Here is a 23,290-nt window from a genome sequence, read left to right on the forward strand (position 1 = left end):
GAATAATGCTCCCACTGTAGAATCACCATTATTCACTCATTTATATGAATTTGGGTAGAGGAGCTCATTTCCACAGGTCGATATCTTCTATCAAATAAGACTCCCACTATAGAAGAGAAAAACATGTTAAATACATAATATTTAACACTCATATCACAGGCTACAGTGTGATTTCCTATTATAATATAGTGATATTTTATTTATACAGCACATTCCTAAACAAAGTTGCTACACATGGAAACAAAATAAAATGCAATGTAATGAAAATGATAACAATAAAATAATAATTCCAAACTATTCAGTCATCTAATGTCTTCTTCTGCAGCAAATCTCACACGCACATGTCGTTGCTTAACTGGACAAAACATACAATAAAAACAATACACTTTTAAAATGTGACTGGTTACTCCACACTTCTGTTTCGGGAGCTCAAATCGACGCATTTAAACTCAGCGGGGTGGGGGGTTGGGCACATGCGCAGTAGCGCTACCTAGCTCAAGTCGACTGTACGGGTTCGATCCATGGATCAGTCACGTGGCGTTCCAGCAGATGGCGCTGACGCACTGCTCCCGCCTCACTGGGAGAACCCGGAAGAGGCCCATTGTTGTTGTTAGCTATGGTTGTTAGCTGTTAGCCTCGTTAGTTCAGTTTGATGCATAATCCCGCTCTTCTGTCCGTTTCTCTGTCCGCTGTGAGCATAGCCGCTGCGGGATGGCAGTGAGCGCCTGTCACCTGGAGTCCGACGCCTTCCTCGTGTGCATGAGCCACGCACTCAGCACCGAGAAAGAAGAGGTACGGGACACGGACGGGACACGGACACCGCACTTTATGTCTTAGGGCGTGATGGACGAAAACGCCTTTTAACAGTACCGTTACAGACTTGTAGGGTCTGTACGAACCATCTTTTATTTGCCAAGTTTCCACTTTTAAGTCCCCCCCGGACAGTTCCAGGCCCCGTCTCGCTTCTTCAGCCTGTATAATGAGTTGGAGTCATGGATGTATAGTTCTGTGGTTGTAGTGTGAGTGTGACTTGGTGCTAATCTTTGTGGATGTGAAATCTGACGTGACTCTTTAGCTGAGCAGTGAGCACCAAGTTGTAGTAAAAGTAGGCGGTTGGGCACTACTGCATATATAGTCTATGGTCCTACATTTAGCAGTTTAAGTGGAGGCACTGACCAGAGAGGGACAACAGTGGTCAGGAGAGGTTTCAGTTTCAGAATTCTGTCAAGAAAAATCTAAAATAATTTCCTCTGACAACAGACTGGTGACATGTGCCAGTGCACATTGTGACTGCTGATCAGTTTGAACATTTGTTGTGATTCTGGGAGGCAGTTTGTAATTACATCTGCCCTTGTGAGTGCAGGTGATGGGGCTGTGCATTGGTGAGCTGGAGCCCAGTCGGGTGGTCCATGTACATTCTGTGATCATCCTGAGACGTTCGGACAAACGGAAGGACCGTGTGGAGATCTCCCCGGAGCAGCTGTCTGCAGCCAGCACAGAGGCCGAGCGACTGGCAGACAGCACGGGGCGGCCCATGAGGGTGGTGGGCTGGTATCACTCCCACCCCCACATCACCGTGTGGCCCTCCCACGTGGACGTACGTACACAGGTACTATCCTATGCTAATTCTGTTACTAATTCTTGCTACTCTTTGTGTATTCTGGACAGTACAGTACAGTACATCGACAGTCTGTGGTACAGTAGAGTGACACATGCTGACACATAATGAATCGACTCACTGACAGTGTTTGTTTGTAGGCCATGTACCAGATGCTGGACCAAGGCTTTGTGGGGCTCATTTTCTCTTGCTTCATCGAGGACAAAAACACACGCACAGGACGTGTGCTGTACACCTGCTTTCAATCCACGGCCAAGGGCTCTGAGAATGAACGGCTGGAGATCCCCATCCACGTGCTGCCAAGGGAGGCCATCAGCAAGGTAGATATTATTACTGCTGTTCTGATAATAAATGACATTAGGAATCATCAGCAGAAGGTCTATTCTAACAGTAGTTCTCTGACCCTCTGCACCTTCAGTCTATCTGGGAAACACTACTGTAGTCCTCTGTTGCATGTACAGTTCAACTTCAGAGCCAGAGTGAGATGCATGTTTGTATTTAGTGTCGTGTTCCTTGTGCTCTGTGCTGAGGGTGTAACTCCTCCTCCTCTTGTCCCTCTCAGGCCTGTCTGGAGTCTGCTGTGGAGCTGCCCAGGATCCTGTGTCAAGAGGAGCAGGACACCTACAGGAAGATCCACGCCCTGTCCCACTTGGACCCGGTCACCCGCATCCACAACGGCTCCGTCTTCACCAAGAACCTCTGCAGCCAGATGTCGGCAGTGAGCGGACCCCTGCTGCAGTGGCTGGAGCACAGGCTCAGCCACAACCAGCATTGCATCAGTGAGCTCCAGAGAGAGAGGCAGCAGCTGAGGGAGGAGCTAGACAAGCTGTGAGCCACATGACACAGGACACTGCCACATGTTTATCGATAAAGGTGTCAACTCTGCGCTTTCATTTTGGGTTCACACTGTTGGAAAAACAAGAATGTTTGACAGACAGGAGCAGTGATGTAATAGTAACTGTAATATTGTGATATCAATGACGAAATATTGTGATATCAGGTCAGTCACAATTGTATCACACAATCATTTGCAGCTCAAGTGGTGCAGTGCTAAAACTCCCAAAGTGCTTTGCTCCCTTTCAGTGCAGCTAGCACTTCAAATTCAAATTTCACTCATAAATATTATATGATTATACATTATCCCTAATGTTTGTGATCATGTTTCTCACTGTTTGTCTGATGTGTCTGCACTGGTGTCCATGATTTCTTCTTGGGGTTTTGGGTTGGAGGGTACAGTCCGTTCTGTATCAGTTGTTGTGTGTGTTGTGTGTGTACAGCTCCCTGTCTCACCAGAGCTACAGCAGGAGCCCAGGTCAAAGCATCAGTGCTATGGCATCTTTTTATATTGTAAATACTGTAAATGGCTCACTTAATTTTGTTTCAAAAAATAAATACCATAAATACAAATTTAATTTCAACTTTTGTGGTGTGACTGGTTCAATAGCTGTTTTATAAGCCCATTGATGTTGGCTTATTGTGGATGTTGTACAATTATATGAGTGAATACTAGTCCATTTGTCTCATTTAAGAAAAGTCAAACCAATATATTATATGAAATATTTCAAGAGTTTTTTTCTTAGATAATATATAATAGATCATGATAACCCAAAATTCAGTCTCTTTGAATATTACATAAGATCAATAAAAAAAATAAAATAAATAAAAATCTACTTAAAACTTAAAAAGATAAAAGCGGGTTAGTGCTCTACTCTAAATGGGTACACACATTTAAAAAAGGAGCTATCCATTAATGATTTGTGATGTGTGATGACGACATACACATTAAAATTTTTTAAATGTCTCAGATAAAATGAGTTACAGTACACACAAACTTGTGTAAAAAGTCTTACAAAGTAGAACTGTTTCTTTTCTGTCTCTCTTTTTCTTTTTTGCTACAAAGGTCAAAGCTCAAGGATCCATTTACAATTTCAATATTTATTCTTTCACTATTCATTTCAGACAATTGAGCATTTCCAGTGAATTATGTTCTCAGTGCAACATAAGTGACAAAGCAACGTAAGCCACTTTTATCTTGTTGGATATATCTATATTGCAATATTAAAATGTATTTCAAAAACAGTTTTAGATTTCATGGATTGTCCACTCACAGTGCAGCAGGGTGCAGTAGTTTATCACAGTCGAACACAGTGGCCTGATATGCACTGCCCCCTGGAGGACAGCAGGAGGTCACATAGGGGCATGCGCTCCAAAACCAACACAATCAAACATGAGCAAAAGTGTAGTTCTGCCTCAGGCCTGTCACAGTGGCTCATGCTGGTGTGTGTGTGTGTGTGATGTGCAAGGGGCGGAGACTGAAGGCTGGGGTCTGAGGGCTGGGGGGACAGGGCCAGGAGGCAGAATATGTCCTCCTTTGCGGGACAGCAGCTGGATTTCTCTGTTCAGAGCAGCAGCCTGCTCCACCTGGGCCTTCACCACCTCCTGTAGATGCACTATGTCCTGCCTGTCACTGCGGCTCTGGCTGTCCTCCAGCTGTTTACCCTGAAACAAGAGACACACAAAACTCATCTCACTATCCTGGACTATCCTGGTTAAACAAAACATCCAGTCAGTGAGAAGCAGGTCTGAATCTACATACAGTCTGGGCAAATTGACCAATTTATTATGATATATGCTATTTTGTTTAATGTAGTAATTTGAAATAAATAAGTACACTTTTATAAGCCCAACGCAATTGGTCCTTCAGGTGTCATCCCTCAGTACCCTGTGCTGTACTGCATGCAGCTCTGAGGCTGTACTGTGTGTGTCAGCTCTCAGACGCATGGGGCCTGATCTTGCTTAGAAATATATTAGGATGATAAATGCTTAACATAACTGTTATGCAGGAGCTGTCCGCAGCAGATCACAGCCCCTCTCCCGCTCCCTGTATCGGCTCAGCTCTGCTCTATATTTTGGTTTGATCTGGATCTGTACAAAAGCTGCTCATTCACATGTGGCCATTTACAGCGATGTCCTAAAGTCTGTTTTCTTACTCTGTCTGTGGACCTAATGCTGCGATGACAATTTCCTCACATTCTCGCGGCCCGACTCTTACAGGGATCAATGCATACATTCACTGACAGCTCAGGGCTGTGACAGTGGAGCAGACGCATGTATCATATCTGTGCGCAAAGCGGCAACATCAGAAACATTTATATGATGATAAACATATTCCTTAATCCGCGAGACTTCCACCTGTGTGGGACCAAATGCAGTGGACCCGAGAGATGAGAATGTGACTTTTAAATGCCACAGTGGTCACAAATTGGTTCAGATGCAGTCACCATATACAGTATGTACTCTCCAGCTTCCAGCAGCGAAATACAGCCCAACCTGGACACGCCCCCTCCTTTACGCTAGCGCTAGTGCTAAGATTGGGGACAAGATCAGGCCCATGGGGTCTTACCATCCTTTTCTGCCAAGCTTTGATCTTTTGCTCAGAATCCTTCTTCTCATTGAGGAATTGGGTCATGCTGAGCATGGTCTCTGTGTTACTCTTTGTGGCCTTCATGAGAGCGTCACGAGCCTCCAGAACCTTCAGCTGTGGAGGACATCAGGGTCAGTTAAAATGGGTACTCAAGCTCTGCTACTGCATCTTTGCCGGTAAGCCTTGAAGCCAGGGTGGGGAGAAGTGTGGACTTTAGACATACGTACATCCCACTGGTAGATCTCACGAGTGTACTTGTTGTCCCGCAGTAGTTGGTCCTGTTTGAGCTCTTCCAGGACCCTGTTCCCTGAGAGGGTCTGCAGAGCCTCCAAGTCCACGATCCGCCCAAACTTCTTCATCATCAGGTCACTGCATCTTCTCTTCAGCACTGCAACAGCACACAGGAATAGGGCTTACACAAGCACACAGCCACTGGACACAAGGGTTGGCCCCCACCCAACAGTCACAACAGCTGAAAGAAGCTTTCAAATAACATCACTAAGTATTTCATATTATAATATCATATATAATATCATTCATAAAACATTTCATCTAGGCTAGGGCAGGCATGTCCAAACAATGGCCCGGGCGCCAAATGCGGCCCTCAGACAAATTTTTCTTGGCTCTCAGACTTCCAGGTGAATTGGCCTTAATTAACTTGCATCAATTAAAAAATATTTTTTTACTGCAAGTTTTTTTGAAAATTTGCCTTGATAAAGCCAATATTTCATATTTAGTGTAAGGATCTTAGCATGAATAAAGACTGATGGCTCATTCTAACATGTTAAACATGCAGACATTTCAATTATTCCCTGTACTGAGCATCAGTCTACAGCCCTCGATCGGCCCTCTGCTTTGTCTGTGTTTAAATATGTGGCCCTTGATGAAAAAAGCTTGGATGCCCCTGGGCTAGGGTGACCAAACGTCTGTTTTTCCCTGGACATGTCCGTTTTCCATGTCCTGTCCTGGCAGTCTGTTTTTTTGTTTTTGTTTTTTTTTACAAAGTGATGCAAATGTCTGGATTTTTATTACCTTTCATTGGGCCATTAAATTGAGCGGTTCTCGTACCTCTGTGACTCAGAAAGAGCGAGCAGATACAAACAGTCGGTCAGCCTGTAACATGCCGAAGCGCAAATGCGCATTTAACGATGACTTGTACAAGAAATTCCCCACTTTCCGTCCCAGTCGGGACAAGTAGGAGGCCATGTGCACAGTGTACAAAGCAGGCACATATGTTTCAGAGTCCAGTAGTGGTGCCAGAGACCTCAAAGCACCAGGACACAGAAAAACATTAAAAAGCTTTGCCAGGTGAGAGTCACTCAATGTCGATGACAAGCACCACATCCCACCCCCTGGTTTTGACAAATGCAAATATGGTCACCCTAATATAGGCACTCAGTGGTGCTGAAAATGTCACAATGGTGTGAAAATGAACAGAAATGACCCAATACTCTTCACTGTTGTTTAGATAAAATAATAAGATAATAAGGTACAGGTCTGCATTTGACCCATCCTTCAAGGCCACTGGGTTTTCCTGTCAGAAACACTGGATGACTGCAGAGCTGTGCCAGAGGACATATCAGAGATCTTGAGCAAGGTCAGCAGGTCAGGATTACCTACCAACAGAGCTCGGGATTGTGTCGTCACATATTTAAAATGCTAAACTACATTCATTCAAAAGTATTGTGCTTCTAAAGTGTTTGTTTTTTTAACATTGTTTTTGCTACTAATGTATTTCTGGACATTTGACAATAGTTTCCAATTGGTGACTCATTCCCTCAAAAACAGAGCATAAACCACAAAGGCTTTTCACAAAATAAAAGCAGTAGGGACAGTGGGGACAGTGTGAGTGGGAGGAGACCCTGGATGTTGGCCTTCATGTCTGTGTTGTCCTGCTGCAGCCGGGCGTACTGCTGCCGAGCCTGGTGGAACAGCTCCCTCTGCTGGCCCTTCTCGCGCTGCAGCTCTGGGATCCTGTCCTGGAGACGCTGGAGCTCAGTGCGCTCCAGCACCAGAACCTGGCTTAGGTCAGTCCACAGCTCTACGCCCATCTGAACAACACAGCACACAATCAGATCACATCAGCACTGCCCCAGCACTGAAACACATGACCTGAGAGATCTCCACCCACATGAATCTACACTACAGGCTCCACCCACATGACTCTACACTACAGGCTCCACCCACATGACTCTACACTACAGGCTCCACCCACATGACTCTACACTACAGGCTCCACCCACATGACTCTACTCTACAGGCTCCACCCACATGACTCTACACTACAGGCTCCACCCACATGACTCTACAGCTCCACCCACATGACTCTACAGGCTACCCACATGACTCTACACACTACAGGCTCCACCCACATGACTCTACACTACAGGCTCCACCCACATGACCTATGCTACAGGCTCCACCCACATGACTCTACGCTACAGGCTCCACCCACATGACTCTACGCTACAGGCTCCACCCACATGACTCTACACTACAGGCTCCACCCACATGACTCTACACTACAGGCTCCACCTACAGGACTCTACTCTACAGGCTCCACCCACATGACTCTACGCTACAGGCTCCACCCACATGACCTACGCTACAGGCTCCACCCACATGACTCTACGCTACAGGCTCCACCCACATGACTCTACACTACAGGCTCCACCTACAGGACTCTACTCTACAGGCTCCACCCACATGACTCTACACTACAGGCTCCACCCACATGACCTACACTACAGGCTCCACCCACATGACTCTACACTACAGGCTCCACCCACATGACTCTACACTACAGGCTCCACCTACAGGACTCTACAGTACAGGCTCCACCCACATGACCTACATTACAGGCTCCACCCACATGAATCTAAGCTGTAGGACTGCTCTGTAAGTATATGAGGAGTACTATGTGAAGGTCCTTGTGAGGTGTACTGCTGACCTGGTGCAGGCGCAGAGGCACCACCACATCCAGCTCGTTCATCTTCTGCTGCTTCTCTCGGTCCATCAGCTCAAGGTCGTCCTCTACTGCTTTGCGGTTGTTCCTCACACTCGTCCCCTGGAAACACACAGTGACTGAGAATAACAGTGTTGACTTTTCCACGTGTAGATGAAGTGAAGAGAACAATAAAGGACAGAGTTACTTTATTAGCGAGGGTCTCAAAATCCTTCTTCAGAGCCTCAGCACTCCTACTCTCCTCCTGTAGCTGCTCCTGCAGGTCCAGTCTGCGCTCTCTCAGCTGCAACGTGTTCTCAAATAGAGCTTGCTCACAGTCTGGGGAGAGGAGAAGCACACTGTAGCCAGTCTGCTCTATGTGCTCTGCTCGTTGTGGCTCAATTTATATCTTGATTTTTTTTGCATTACCATAATCAGAAATATTCAGATGATACTGATTATCTCTCACATCGATTACTGCTTAACTACTTGGTCTCTTGCCTGCCCCACAACACTTAAAACCATTGAAAACCTCTATAAAAGAGGTCTAAAAATACTTGACAAAAAACCCATTTCCCACCACCACTGTCACATACTGAAAAAGCACAGGCTTCTAGATTTTAGCAACATGGTCAAACTCAAAAGGACTTGTCTAATTTATAAGGTTCTACACTCCCTGGCACCACCACCATTAAATAATTACATTAAATGTAAAGACATTTCAATAAGAACCACACGAGCCACCACCAGGGGTGACTTGGTCATACCCCAGAGACGGACCACCTTTGGTCAGAATGTTTTATCTGTACAAGGTGGAAATCTGTGGAACAGTCTTCCACTGACCCTGAAAGAATGCCCTACATACAGCTCTTTTAAAGCTCAAACAAAAACTTGGTTATGGTCAAATCAAACATGTACACATGTATAACTGCACTGTGATTTTAATTGTTTTTCTATGTGCAATGAATGGGAACTGTGCAATGTATGGGAACTGTGTAATAATGGGAACTGTGCAATGAATGGGAACTGTGCAATGAATGGAACTATATAATGAGTGGAGTGTGCAATATTTTAGTGTCTGACCCCCTGTGACCCCAGCCCTTGGGACAACGGATGGAAATTAGCCTTAAGCTACAATCCGGTGTGTTTATATTCATGTTGTCATGTTTGTTCATTAACATGCTCTGTCCCAATCAAATAAATAAATAAATAAATAATAAATACTTTAACACCAGGAATGTGCTAATGTATAAATGTTGTTTTTTTACGGCTCAAGTGTCACATAAAACATGAACTGAACAAGAAATTAACCACAAGGGCAGAAATATCACTTCATGACCTTGTTTGGGAAATTACACCAGATGTTTCTGTCTCTTTTTGCTGTTCATTTTACTTGTTTAATTTATAGATTATATACTAAATATTGTAATTTTTTATACATTTCTTTTCCATAACTGCACTATTAAATTACAAAATCCTTTCCCTTGTTTAAATCCCTTCAGAGATGGTAGAGCTACATCATCTGTTCCTGTTTGTGGGCTCAGTGAATGGCTATAGAGTGTAAGGTGTATATAGAGAGCAGGATGGATGTGAGAGTACTCACCGGGAGGACACATATCAAGACCTTCATCGTCATCATCCCACTCCTCATCTTCGTCCTCCTCGCTGTCTGCCCCCTGTTCTGCTGTACACATGAAAAGGAATTTTGTCCATTGTCATGTTGTTATGGGCAGAAACTAAATCAGAACTAAGTAGAAAGTAGACAGTAGTCAAGTATATAATTTTGCTCCCTAATAAAAATAGACTAGATACAAGCTGCCAGTAAAAATCTGTCTTTTGAATCTATCTATTTATCTATCATTACTATCATCATTTGAAATAAACCATGTGATAAATAACCTTTTCAGTTTAAACAAAGATAAAACTGAAATTATTATTTTGGGCAATCCTATCTTTTAAATGGTTTGGATAGCATGTAAGGCTTTTTTAACTCCTATGCCAAATTTTGGAAGAAGCAGGGAAGGAGCGCATGGACCATATTATACCTGTAACTTTCAGAATGCATTTCAAAATGTTAATGATTGCTTTTAAAAGTCTCCATTCTCTACCATCCACTGCAGTCTTCTTCTTGAGCCTCTTGTGCTTCTTGTTGAAGACTCTGGTGAGGAACTCCTCAAACTTGTTGTTGTCTCCCAGTGTGGCAATGAATGTGGTGGTCAGGGCCTTCTCTCGCTCCTGAAGTTTGGTGATGTACTGCAGCTTTGACTCCAGCTGCTCCTTCAGCTCCTCCAGTCTCAACTAAAGCACAACAAAATGTAGGAGTTCTCTTGTAAATTTTTTGTTATTATTGACACACAAAATGACATTTTCAATAAGTAAAGAATACTCGGCCAGTGTTTGTATCCTGGAAGATACATTGCCCAGTTAGGAGTACATTACAGATAAATACATTCTTAGGAGGACTTAGTAGGTTTCAAATGTATTGTATAGCTCTGATACCAAGGTTCAAAGTTAAAGGTCCCGTATTACACAAAATGGATAGAATGTGTTTTGTTTCATTCACACATATTTGACAAATCTTTTATTATTAGTGTGTATACATCTCCAAAGCTCTAAATTTCCAGCTTGTGATGTAATGTGGTACTTTTCAAGTTAACAGCTCCTCTTACCTTTACTCCAGCAAAGATGAGCAATTCCAGGTTTGAAATTATCCAAATGATTCTAGTAAAAGTGTACAGTTTAAGTACAGAGTTTAAAAACACAGCGCATCGCTTCCTGTATTACGACATGAAATCACAAGGTGCTTTCTGTTTGAGTGTGCAAATGAAACAAAACACAACTTATATTTTTGATGAGGAAACAACAGTGTAACAAAAATCAATCAATCAAAAAAAAGTCATCAAAAATAGTATAATATAAGGTCTTTAAGCCAAGCACTTAATGTAAAACTATAACCATAACTGTAAATATTTACTGGCATGCCATTAGCCTAGAATGTCACATATGGTAATACTTGAATTATAATAATGTATGTGGCCATACTACCTTGCCAAAATCCAATCTTTACGGATCTCTTCATATAAGCAGGGCTGAGCCTAGTTAGTACTTAGATAGGACAGACTGCTGAGAATACCAGGGGCTCTAGTATGTTTCTAGCGTATACCAATGTGGTGCTCCCGCCAGGTGGTAGGCAGTTTAGTTTTTTTTTTGGTTTTTTTTTTTTTTTTACCACTGAAACTACAATTCAAAGAGTTTCTGTTTCTAGAGATACGACGGAATCAGAAGAAATTAAGCTAGGCAAATACAAACAAAAAAATTTTAAACCTGGCCATTTCTTTTACTGATTAAATACTTGAACGTGTCTCATTTAGTGAATGATGTTAGTCATGGTGAGAATGCTGTAGTGCTACAGTCAAGCTGGTGTACCATGATGGCCTCCTCTTCCTCTGCTTTGACGCTCAGCTTGCTCTGCAGACTCTCCTTTTCCCCCTCAAACTGCTTGAACAGCAGAAGCTCCTGCAGCAGAGTGATCTGTCGGAGGTCTGCCAGCTTCAGCTGCTGGTCCAGAGCCAGTTTCTCATGAAGGATCATCCGCAGAGCTGCATCCCACTCCAACACCTCGCTCTGCATCTGAGAAACAGACACACACCAGGAGTCACATCCCACTCCCACACCTCGCTCTGCTTCTGAGGTACAAGCATACACCAGGAGTCACATCCCACTCCAACACCTCTGAGACACAGACACACACCAGGAGTCACATCCCACTCCAACACCTCTGAGACACAGACACACACCAGGAGTCACATCCCACTCCAACACCTCTGAGGCACAGACACACACACAGACAGCAGGAGTCAAATCCCACACTCTGAGCCAAAGACACACACATGACCTTATAACCACTAGAGACTACACCACTGCAAAGTGTAAAACAGTTTGTTAATTGTGAATAAATTAGCATTAAGTGTTTGTCATTAAAATCACTGCTTGATTTTTTTACCCAAAGCTAAAAATCATGAGTTCTGACGCTTGTTAAATAAAAGGCAGCGTTTACACACCTGCTCTATTATACAGTCCTGTTGATACAGAAGCCTGATCTGCTCTTCCATCTGCAACTCCTTTTCCATATTCCAAGTATTTTCCACTAGCCCCTTCTCTTCTAGCTCCAGGTCTGCATCTAACTGACTGGTGGTCTCTTCTGTGGTGTCTGACTGGCCGCCAGGGTGTTGACCTTCCCGCAGATTTTTCTCCAACTGCTGCAGAATGTCAGAGGCTTCATCCTGGTCCTGCTCCTTGACTGCGGCCCTGAAGCATACTCAGGTTCAGCCAAAGATCAGAGCTTTATAATAAAGTCTGTTTTTCACAAACATCTTCAGAGAGCCTTTTTTGACAATATATGAAATTAAAAAGTAAACCTGATGTGCAGATATTAGATATATAGAAATCTATACTCTTTAGTGGCCCTTACCTGGCACGGGTGTGATTTTAAAGTTTAATCTGATTAGTTTTAAGATAAATCATTGTCTATGATTTTATTTAATAACACAAAAAAATAAATACAAAAGCGGACTCTGTGCCATTACTGTTAATTCAACATTGCCAATATGGATTCCCGATCAAATGTAGTTACGAGTACAGGAGCTTTATATAGATTATTTTCTAACAAGGTCTATAACAGGATCGTCTTATAAAAGTTCTTAAAAGTCTAAAGCAAGACCAAAATGGAACTACATAATGACTAGAATAATTCTCAAAAAAGGGCTGACTCAAAGGAGGACAAAATTTGAATACAATTAAAATCAACACCATAAGGCCTTTGTCTTCTGAACAGATCAGAATCTGATTGGTGTACTCTTCCACTAGATAGTTAAAGGAGAATCCATACCAGTGGTCCCTCAGCTGCTTGTAATTGAGCAGAGTAGCATGGGTATACTGCTGCCTCTTCTCGGGGGTCTCCTCTGGCAACACATGGGGCAGGGCAGGGCAGTGCAGGTGGGACTCTGCTGGGAGCCTCCGCTGGATCCTCTGCAGCTCTGTGCTCAAAGCGTGGAGTCGAGCCACCAGCTGAAGCTTAGAGTCCCGTAAAGCTATGATCCGAGTGTTCATCCCCGACTGTCTGCACCGCATCTGATGGAGCATGTTCTTTCTATCAGGGTTTAGTCTGATTGTTCAACATATTCCATTCCTATAAATGACTTCACTTGAAAATAGTCCTGAATTTGAAGACAATGATACATCATGTGGCTTTAAATTAGACTAATAAAGCTTTACCTTTTTAGTGGTTATTTGCACTAAAAACCTTACAACCTTACTGAGTGGGCTTGCATCCCTGACTCTTATTTGGCCTAGAAGAGGGATGGATGGCCATGGAAATTTTGCTATGTTGGCTATAATCTTAGTATTTCACAGTATTTCAATCCAGTGTAGATTTGTAAAGCCCAAAATCACAGCAGCCTTCACTTGCAGGATGCCAAATTGCCAGTAACATTATCACCATGGAGAATGTTCGGAACTAAGTATGGTTTTAACTTTCTATCTCCATGCAATCATCCAGGTGACATGCCACTTCCAAAACTCACTAACTGTCTATCACATACATTAAATGTCTTTTCTCTTTTACTTTTACTTCAGTTGCATCTTAGCTGAGCTGAACTATAAGAGCAATTCCCACTCAACATCTGTGTAATTTATGTTTGTGGTCCATTGCAGATCCTGGTGTTATACTGTTATCCTGCATTATCCAGTTGTGCTAAATTCAAATACCTCATCTGATTTAGCTGATATGCATCTAAAAGTGTGTGAGTGGTTACCGCCTCTTGCAGCACGCTCAGTTCCTCTCTCTTCCTCTCGACGTTCACCTGCAGCTGTTTGGGGAATTCAGAGGAGGTCTTGAGCTTCCGTTCCCCCACAGTCTCTCGAGCGCTCTGGATGGCCAGGACATCCTGAGGGTCCTCATAGTTTTCATCAGGCTTCTCCGCGTAACTAATACAACAACACTACAGTTATGCACTCATGTCATTTGTATCAGTTTTTCACGATGAGCATTGTAGAATAAGCTGTAGTAGCCAGCATGTTGAAGAGCAGAGGAATGCCACTGGAGTTCTAACACTGCAGAAGTTTATTTACCATCAGTGCAGGACCCAGCACCTGGAGAGACAATGTGATAATGTCCTTTCCAGTCTAGTAGAGTCCAGTATGGCTATGCTTCTGCATACGTTCAAACAATAGCTTCAAAGTCAGGCAGTTCCAAGGCTGCAAATGATTCTAGTGAAGTTGTATGGAGTTTAAAAACACAGTGGAGTACTGTGAATAAAACAAAACATATCTCCAGATATGTTTTAATGAGTATACAATGTAATACTATTAGTGTAACATAGGGCCTTTAAGTTCAATGTATTTATTTTGTGATTGCTACTGCCCAAAGCATGTGGAGGACTTACATCTGTGCCCACTCTTCCTTCCTCTTCTGGATCTTCACTCGGGCTTGTTCTGCTTTCTCAGCTGCTTTCTTCAGCCTTTCCACCTGCCGATTGGCCAATTTGACAGCAGGAGGCCGGGGCACGAGAGGAGCTGTGTGTAACACCTCCTCGTCTGAAAGTCACACACAGACACATCAGAGGAGGGAAGACGATGTCACATTCAAAGTCTCAGAAGGAAAAGTCACTAGAACCCATGGTTGCTTCACTATTTTAGGAAATGTATGTTGCACCTAATAATTGCTTGTTAGTGATTCGGAACTCCTGTCAGGGTAGCAGTCAGGATGATGTAGCATTGTGTAGTGCTGGAGACTCAACAAAAGACAGCATTGTACAAAGCCAGTAGGGTGCTCTCCTACTCCTCCTGCATGAGGTCACTGCAATGTATCAATTGAATAATACTGTCTATGTCAAAATCTCAACTGTTACCATGGTGACACAATGCACACATTAGCAAAGACTGCCAAAAAAAAGTTTTAAGATGATCTGAAAATTCAAGAAAAACTTTGACTTTGAACCAAAGGAGTAACTGAAAAACTGTTGGCTAGCTAAATTGTGACTGTAATCAGAAGGACTTGTAACAGCACAAATCACCTGTTACAGTTCCAACTAAGTTATTCATTTATGGCCAGTTTGAGATGAACAAAGCTCAAATTAAAGTCTAACTTGAGCGCTTCAGACACAGCAGTTAGTATCAACTGACTCCACAAATGACTCCACTGGCATCATGACTTCACATCCCATAAGACCTTTAGAATGTATCTGAGAAGGACGGGGAGGAGTGGGAGACAGAGAAAGAAACCAAGAGAGTGAGAGAAAAAGAGAGGGGTGTGTGTGTGTGTGAGACCTGTGATGGTAGCAGCCCCTCTGCCTGACTTGGCCTGCCCTTTGCAGACCTCAGTGCTGGTGGAACTCCTGGAGCTGCTGTGACTGGCTCTCCTGGCTGAGGCCTGGCAGGTCACAGGCACAGAGGGCAGGCAGTATGTGGATACTCTGTGGTCAGACTCTATGCCCACCACTGTTAACACACTGGAGTCTTTAAACCTGCAAACAACCACAGATTTGGAACGAACAATCAGAGGTACAATGTGTGCTCATCATCATGTGTTCCTGTTTTTGAAAGTGATAAGATACAAACTCAACATATTTCTTCGTGAAAAATGTCATGTGTTTCTCTGAAGAACTAAATAGACTCAGAGTGCTTTAAGTGTCATCATTCAAGGCCTTATATTCTGCAGACTTTGTAAACGACATAGAAACCTTATTCTTAGTTTCATCTGCAGAGCCCTGGTCAGGGTCATGTGCTCAAGTCTTGTACTTCCCAATTAAGTGGTATCTTTCAGAAAATATTTACCCATGGTTCCACGATGTCCTTGTGGCCAAATGGACCTGCCTAAGGTTCTTAATAACTTTAGACCAGTGACACTCACCTCACTCGTCCTGAAAACATTTGAAAAGCTGGTGAAGCTGCAAATTTTAAACCAGGTGCAGAAGGTGGGGCAGCAGTAGCTCAGTTGGTAGACCAGGGGTGTCAAACTCATTTTGGTCCGGGGGCTGTATCCAACCTACTTTGATCCCAAAGGGGCGGATCAGAAAACTCATGGCATATAAACCCCAAAAATAACAATAAGTTCAAATATTTGTGCACAGAAACACAAATCTATTGCAGAAATCTTTTTTAATTGATGAACTCTTTCTTATTATAATATTCTAATATTATGAACAACCTGAAACTTTAAGAAAAATTCAATTTCAACACAATGTTTTAACATTAACTTGTATGTAAATAGGAATAAGTAAATTTTTCTTGGAAAATCCTGCACTTGGCTCCACTTTTCTCATGTTGGACATGTTTCTGATGAGGGTGTCACGGTCAACAGTCAAAACGATCGTCCTTTAAGAGCGTTTGGAAAGAGACAAGTCTTCATTTGTGCTGCTCTGGTGGGAGGGGCCACGTACAGAGACGCTGGAGACGCTGCTGCGATAAACACCACAGAAAATTACCAAGATTTTAATAGAAAATATAATTTAAATATTTTAGTAGAAAATCACCCAAGGGCCACATTAAAGGTCTTGGAGGGCCGGATCTGGCCCCCGGGCCTTATGTTTGACACCTGTGTGGCAGAGCATTCGCCCACTGATCTGAAGGTTGGTGGTTTGATTCCAGCTCTCGACATAAACATCACAGGTTGAGTGGTCAGATCCACTGAGCCACAGGTTGGCTGGTGTGATTCCAGCTCCCACAGATGAATGCTGTCGTTGTGACTTTGGGCAAGACACTTAACCCACCTTGCCCACAGTGTCTGCGTACACTGGTGTGTGAATGTGTGTATGAATGGGTGAGTGGTTCCTTGTTGTAAAGCGCTTTGAGTGCCTTGAAGGTGGAAAAGTGCTATAGAAAAATGTGACCATTTACCAGAATAAACTCAATCCAATGCAATATGCATATAGAACAAATAGAGACAGGGATGCTCCACTGACCTTGCTTCATCTGCTAGTGAGGCAACTGGAAAAGCCATGCTCAGCTTCTGTTCATAGACCTAGCCTTCAATACTATCTAGCTGTATCTTTTAACTGCGCTGTTTGGATTGTGTTTTTTTTTCTTATGCAGGACACAGTGTTTTAAAGTAAATGATGCCATGTCTTCTTGACTGTATTGTTCCACTGATCACATGGCTGCGTGTTACTGTCTTTGCTTTTTATTTTGTACCAATGACTGCAGAAGCATATTTAATAACAAATCCCGAAATTTGCAGACAATATAGTCACTGTGAATCTCTTAACAGACAATGAGAGTAGTCACAGACCTATGTTAGATGATTTTATTGAATGGTGTGAATGCTTTTATTTGTGTTATTAATGTATCAAAGACTAAAGACTGGTAGACTTTCGAAAGTGGCCCCTTAGTGGCACTCATTCTGTGATTCAGGGAAAAAAGGTTGACTTTGTCTCTGAATATACATACTTGGGGACAATTATTGACAGTGCCCTACACTTTAACCGAACACTGATCTGCACAAACAGCAAAGACTGTTTTTTTTTAAGGAAAGAGAATGCTTTTAATGTCAGTAATGTTCTTTTGACCCCCCCCTTTTTTTTTTTATCAGAGTTTTATTAAATCTGTCCTTGCATTTTGTATTGTCTGTTGGTTTGGTGTCCTCTCTGTGGCTGAGTTGATCAAAGTGGCAGGTAAAATCATAGGCTCACAGCAATCCCGGCTGCATGACATCTAATTGGTAATTGGTGACATTTTCATATAGTGCTTTTCTACCTTCAAGGCACTACAAGGCTACAAGGCTTTACATCAAGGAACCACTCACACATTCACACACACATTCACATTCTAGTGTACACAGACACCAGGGGCAAGGTGGGTTAAGTGTCTTGCTCAAGGACACAATGAAAGTATTCATCTGTGGGAGCGGAAATCACATCACCAACCAGTGGGATCTGACCGCTGAACCAATTGTTTTTTTGTTTTTTTTTTAAGTTGAGCGTGGAACAGAAAGGGTGATTTGTAAAGCCCAACAAATAATGGAAAGCCCTGACCACCCGCCCTTTGAGGAGTTTAACCTCCTTCCTTCTGTGCAGTGTCTGAAAATTACCTGGATCAGGATTCAGAGAGTTTGGACTTCATTTTTGTCTGAAGCCATAACTAGATAGCTTAAACTGTGGTTAAGTGTATTATTGCATTGTACTGTATGTCTACTGTATGTCTGATGCTGCTGCACACCAGTTTCACTTTGGGACAATAATAATGTTGAACGTACTGATATATTATGATGATGATGATGATGGTGATAATGATACTCAATATACAATATGTCTATTACACTTCACTTTTATGTAAATGATTAGACAAAAACCAGATATGCTCCTCTGTCCTCTGTGTTGCTTCAGCCCTTCGTTCTCCTTTCTTACTTTAAACTAACTAAATATCTTTTTGTGAATCTTTTTCAAACTATGTTTAAGTGTGAAAAACACTGCATGCTCAGTGCTGTCTGCGGGTGAATTAGATGTGCTTCTGCATATTTGATCATAATTTTACAACCTTTTTAAACCAACTTTAGCACTGGTTATCTGTGTCAACACTGGACCTAACAATACAAAATAAAAACTGGAACAGAGTGTTCTCTATCTGAAGACATGACTTACAACTCTGTGTGTAAAGGAGTCTTTTAGCTACAGTTGCTCAAAGACACACAACTTTCCAGAGCCTGATTAAGGTACAACCCTTCCATGCCTAGGCCACATGTAAACACAGATCAAATCTCGCAACACTGTTTTTCCTATGTGCGTCCAGACTCATGGCAATTTGACCCTGCGAAAACTCATGGTGGAAGATCTCGTTCCATCCCTAGTATTAAATGGTATAGTGAAGGCTATTCAACGGAGTCTGGTGAAGGTGTATTACAATGTGCTTATGGAAACAAAGAGAGCCTTAGCACTCTGGAGGAAGAGAGGCAGATTATGTGCATGGATTTTACGCACAGGTTTTTGACAAAATGCAATGCTACAGAAAGCCAAAGGCTTTTAGTTTGAAACACTATAAAATATATTCCAAGCATATCCTGTGAGTACCAATTGTGCAGTTTCTCCAGAGCATGGTGGCTGTGCTCCTCCTCCCAGCCCTGCTGCCTCTGCACCTCTTTGAGCCTCTGTGCCTTCACACGCTCCACCTGCTCCACAAAATGCATGTCCAAACGTAGCTCCTGCAAAACATGTAAGCACCAACAAATCAGACCCAGACTACTGTACAGGATGACTTTTCTCTGTCTTGTGTGTAGATTTGTCTATACCCACTATAGTGGAGCTGTTAAGGACCAAAATATTTCCCGTTTATGCCACAAGCATGAAACTTTGCCACCCCCAAGACTATTATTTCTGGATATGGAACCAAGTCTAATTTAACACTGGAGCTGAGAACTGCACATGTCACAAAATGGACTACATGAAAACGAGGCTGTGATAAAAAAATACTGCATAATATATACAGTCCCTGACAAAAGTCTTGTCGCTTATCCATTTTGTAGAAACAAAAGCTTATAATTTGACTTTAAATTAATCGATTGGTTTTAGAAATGTCTCATATGAAAGCTAAAACTCTCCCAAATTATGCTCAATAAACTAAAATAAATTTGCTTCACTGAAAAAAGATTGATCATTTAATGAACACAGAAAGGTCAGATTTTGGCAAGACAAAAGTTTTGTCGCCTACAGAAAATTTAACAAATAATTTACTTCAAATACAAAAATATGTTGCATAACGTCAGTGAATGAAGTAGTGGTGCTGTGAGATCCATATTTAATATCTTGTATGACTCCATGAGCTTCAAGGACTACATCCATGCGGTTCAACAACGATTCATACAATTTGTTGATGAAGTCATCAGGAATAGCAAAGAAAGCGTCTTACATGCCTCCCAGAGTTCATCAAGATTCTTTGGTTTTGCCTTCCATGCTTCCTCTTTCATTCTACCCCAGCCATGCTCAGTGATGTTCATGTCTGGTGACTGGGCTGGCCAGTCCTGGACCACCTTGATCTTCTTCAGCTTGAAAAACTTTGATGTCGAGATAGAATTATGCAATGGAGCACCATCCTGCTGCAAAATTTGACCCCTTTTATGGTTGGGAATGTAAGAGGTAGCTAATATGTCTTGATATTTTAGGCTATTGATATTGCCTTCAACCCTGCAAATGTCTCGCACAGCCCCATACCGGATGTAACCCCAGGCCATGATTTTTCCACCACCAAATCTTGGATCCATGTAGGCTCCAGTAGGTCTCCTGCAATATTTGTGGCAGCTGTGATGTAATTTAACTGAAGATTCATCTGAGAAATCCACCTTCTGCCACTTTTCCAGTGTCCATCCTTTTAGCAGGCTGTGGGCCTTGGCAAATGCCACACAGTTTTTTAATTGCCTTTTGTTTAGTGCTGGTTTCTGTGCACTGATTCGACCATGGAGGCCATTTCGAGACAGAATTCTACAAACTGTTGTGGTTGACACAGGGACTTGAGGTGACCAGGCCTGGTGGAGTCTGCTGCAGTGGAAAAGGGGCCTTGGATTTTCGAATCAACAAACGGTCCTCCCGAGCAGTTGTCTTGCGGGGTCTGCCGGACCTGGGCTTGTCAAAAACATCTCCAGTCATTTCAGATCTTTTTCTTATTCTTTGTACTTGACGCTGAGACACATTGAAGGTGTCACCACCTCAGCAGTGGATCTGGTCTTCAGCCTCTTGATAATTAACACTTTGGTCTCAGGGTGGATCTTAGGCATGTTGTCAGAGGTCAAGTTGCAGTTGATGTGAAGGTCTGGTGTGCTGGGCTTCTTTTTATATACACACCCACTAACTGATTGATCAGTAGTAACTGACCACAGGTGAGGCTGTAATCTAGGATTGGGTGCATCATATGACAAGGCCACAAGACTTTTGTCTTTCCAAAATCTGACCTTTCTGTGTTCATTAAATGATCAATCTTTTTTCAGTGAAGCAAATTTTTTTTAGTATATTGAGCATAATTTGGAAGGGTTTTAGCTTCATATGAGACATTTCTAAAACCAATCGATTAATTTAAAGTCAAGTTATAAGCTTTTGTTTCTACAAAATGGATAAGCGACAAGACTTTTGTCAGGGACTGTATATAAGAAAGGGTTCTTATAGTCTAATTTCTATAGTTATCCATTTTGTACTGTTGAACAACAATTTTTCATAAACTCCAAAGCATTAAAGAGGTCATGTGATCATTTTTCTTGAGAATGTAAGTGTTGTGTGGGTTCCCTGTGGTTGAAATTCAAATTAATATAATATTTTATCTTTCAAAGCTGTATTTATTGGGTTTTTGATAACAAAAAACGTTTAACCATCTCTAAAGATCTGCAAGTGCCATATCATATTTCATAATGATAATTAAATGCATGGAATGCATGCTGAATGGAAGAGAGGCTTAACCCTTAACACTTAACAGAGATCTACCTTAAATCGTTAAACTTATTCAAAGTGCTCTAAGTGCAGCTGCTGCCATATTTGCATAAATCTGTACATGCCAAATGTGCTTTTGCACACTTGCATCTCCCACCACAGGCTACTCTGCATCGACACTTGATAAGTTCACAGCATGTGTCCTTTGCCTGGGGGAGTGTGGTCCACAACAGTAACCGGTGACTGCAATCATGCTTCCATCCCCAATCTGTGGGGCTGGGTAGATCTGGTGTCTTAAAATACTAAAATACTTAATGGCAAATTATAACTTTTCTGGTGGGGGGTCCACAACCTTTAATGAAGATCTTTCACTGTATGGCATTAAACATATCAGTCTTGTGTTTATTCAGTTAAGGACTGAAAATGTTGTTTGAGCCATAATTTAATTTATTTAAAAAGTTATTTTTTATTTACCATAAATTCATATTTTATTATACTTTAAAACCAACTATTAAAATATTATTCTTAAATTTATAGAAATGTTAAAATGAATTATATTCAGTCCCAACTTAAGTTACTTCAGTTAATTTAAGTCTTTTGGTTTATAGTGTAAGAGGGTGGGTCCACATAAGAGGGTGGGTCCTAGGGAAATTAGGTCAAATAATCAGGTCAAATAGGGAGACAGGTGTGTGGGGACGAGGGCATTGTGGAGGGCGACCAACACGATCTTTGACTGCACCGCACTGCACCGCATACGCAAACGCATGCTGAAAATCTGCAAATAAAAGAAATCAAAACTACGAACTACGGACTACCTCATGTTAAACTAGAAGCCATAACAAATGTGTTTACTGCTCAAATATCTGAATTCTTACCTAACCCTTACCTAACCCTAATACATTCTTACATTTAGCAGGATCTCTTGCTTGTCACAAAACATAGAAAATTTGTGATCTTAATAATGGGTTTTTATCTTTATTACAATCCATATCTCACTGCAGCATGGGTGTGAACAGAGCCTCCTCTTTAGCTAGTCTGAACATCTACAGCTCATTCCAGATTGAGAGATCGCAATGAAAATATGACACCATCACAAAACCAGGTCGACTCTCACCTTAATTTGGCCATAATCCCAAATCACCATCTCCACAGTTTCAAAGGTGTTCTCAGTCTGGTGTGGGATTATCAGAATGAGCAGTCCACCGCTGCTGTTGTCATTATTGTTATTATGATACTGTGATGTGTTTTAGGAGGGGTAAATTAATTTGGTAGTAATTTCATTTGGTGATGGTTGTGGTTTATTCATGGCACACGACAAATTTAAATCCATTGCTGTGACCCCTTAAAAGACAATGTAAGAGCCGATGAAGAGATGCTGCTAATCTAACACTCATTTATTATGGTAAGGATAATAAAATGCAAGGTCATTTACACAATGGCAATTCAAATATTAATGCATTTTTTTATTTTTTAGGCATACATTTTTTAGTAGTATTAATCTAGATCTACTATGTAACTTTTCTGCTGGGAGCAATAATTATCAGATTAGTATGGCATTAAACTTGTCTATCACCTTGGAGACAAGCCAGTGGCGCAACCAGGCCATGTTTACAGGTCAGATATATGGAGAGGTGACCCCACTCACAATTAGAATTCATGCTTTTTTCAAAGTATTTTTGAGCAATAAAAACACCCCCATACCATTTGAACCAGGAAACTAAAAGGAAGACTGAAGAGGTGATTTAACCATTGGAAATAATATAATATAAGATAAAGAAAGAAGAGGAGAAATGAAGATAGCAAATCAAACAAACACAAAACTATTTTCATGAAATTTTACATTTGCCTTAAAGTGGGATTGAACACCTAAACTCCGCCCAGAAACACATTTCAAATAGAGCTGA

General features: G+C 42.0%; 2 protein-coding genes across 2 annotated transcripts in view; one reads left to right on the forward strand and one right to left on the reverse strand.

Moving 5' to 3' along the window:
* Positions 1–564: 564 nt before the first annotated feature.
* Positions 565–3,030, forward strand: brcc3 (BRCA1/BRCA2-containing complex, subunit 3). Its single transcript, XM_020938362.2, has 4 exons — positions 565–792; positions 1,364–1,609; positions 1,759–1,938; positions 2,181–3,030. The coding sequence occupies exons 1-4, from the start codon at positions 712–714 to the stop codon at positions 2,448–2,450; spliced, it is 777 nt and encodes a 258-aa protein (XP_020794021.1). The 5' UTR covers positions 565–711; the 3' UTR covers positions 2,451–3,030.
* A 419-nt stretch (positions 3,031–3,449) lies between these two features.
* Positions 3,450–23,290, reverse strand: part of LOC110172426 (cilia- and flagella-associated protein 44) — a 40,398-nt gene continuing 20,557 nt past the window's right edge. The window contains exons 21-35 of the mRNA XM_055153215.1: positions 19,047–19,177; positions 15,313–15,509; positions 14,430–14,580; positions 13,800–13,971; positions 12,875–13,116; positions 12,048–12,294; positions 11,413–11,616; positions 10,095–10,284; positions 9,590–9,670; positions 8,195–8,325; positions 7,993–8,109; positions 6,904–7,093; positions 5,270–5,430; positions 5,022–5,156; positions 3,450–4,117 (exon numbers count right to left, since the gene is read on the reverse strand). Of these exons, the coding sequence (XP_055009190.1) occupies positions 3,878–4,117; positions 5,022–5,156; positions 5,270–5,430; positions 6,904–7,093; positions 7,993–8,109; positions 8,195–8,325; positions 9,590–9,670; positions 10,095–10,284; positions 11,413–11,616; positions 12,048–12,294; positions 12,875–13,116; positions 13,800–13,971; positions 14,430–14,580; positions 15,313–15,509; positions 19,047–19,177 (2,589 nt within the window). The 3' untranslated portion in view covers positions 3,450–3,877. The remainder of the gene's footprint in view (positions 4,118–5,021; positions 5,157–5,269; positions 5,431–6,903; positions 7,094–7,992; positions 8,110–8,194; positions 8,326–9,589; positions 9,671–10,094; positions 10,285–11,412; positions 11,617–12,047; positions 12,295–12,874; positions 13,117–13,799; positions 13,972–14,429; positions 14,581–15,312; positions 15,510–19,046; positions 19,178–23,290) is intronic.

This window comes from Boleophthalmus pectinirostris, unplaced genomic scaffold (genome assembly GCF_026225935.1).
Source record: "Boleophthalmus pectinirostris isolate CB_2022bp ecotype Guang Dong unplaced genomic scaffold, ASM2622593v1 HiC_scaffold_18, whole genome shotgun sequence".
NCBI classification, from domain to species: domain Eukaryota; kingdom Metazoa; phylum Chordata; class Actinopteri; order Gobiiformes; family Gobiidae; genus Boleophthalmus; species Boleophthalmus pectinirostris.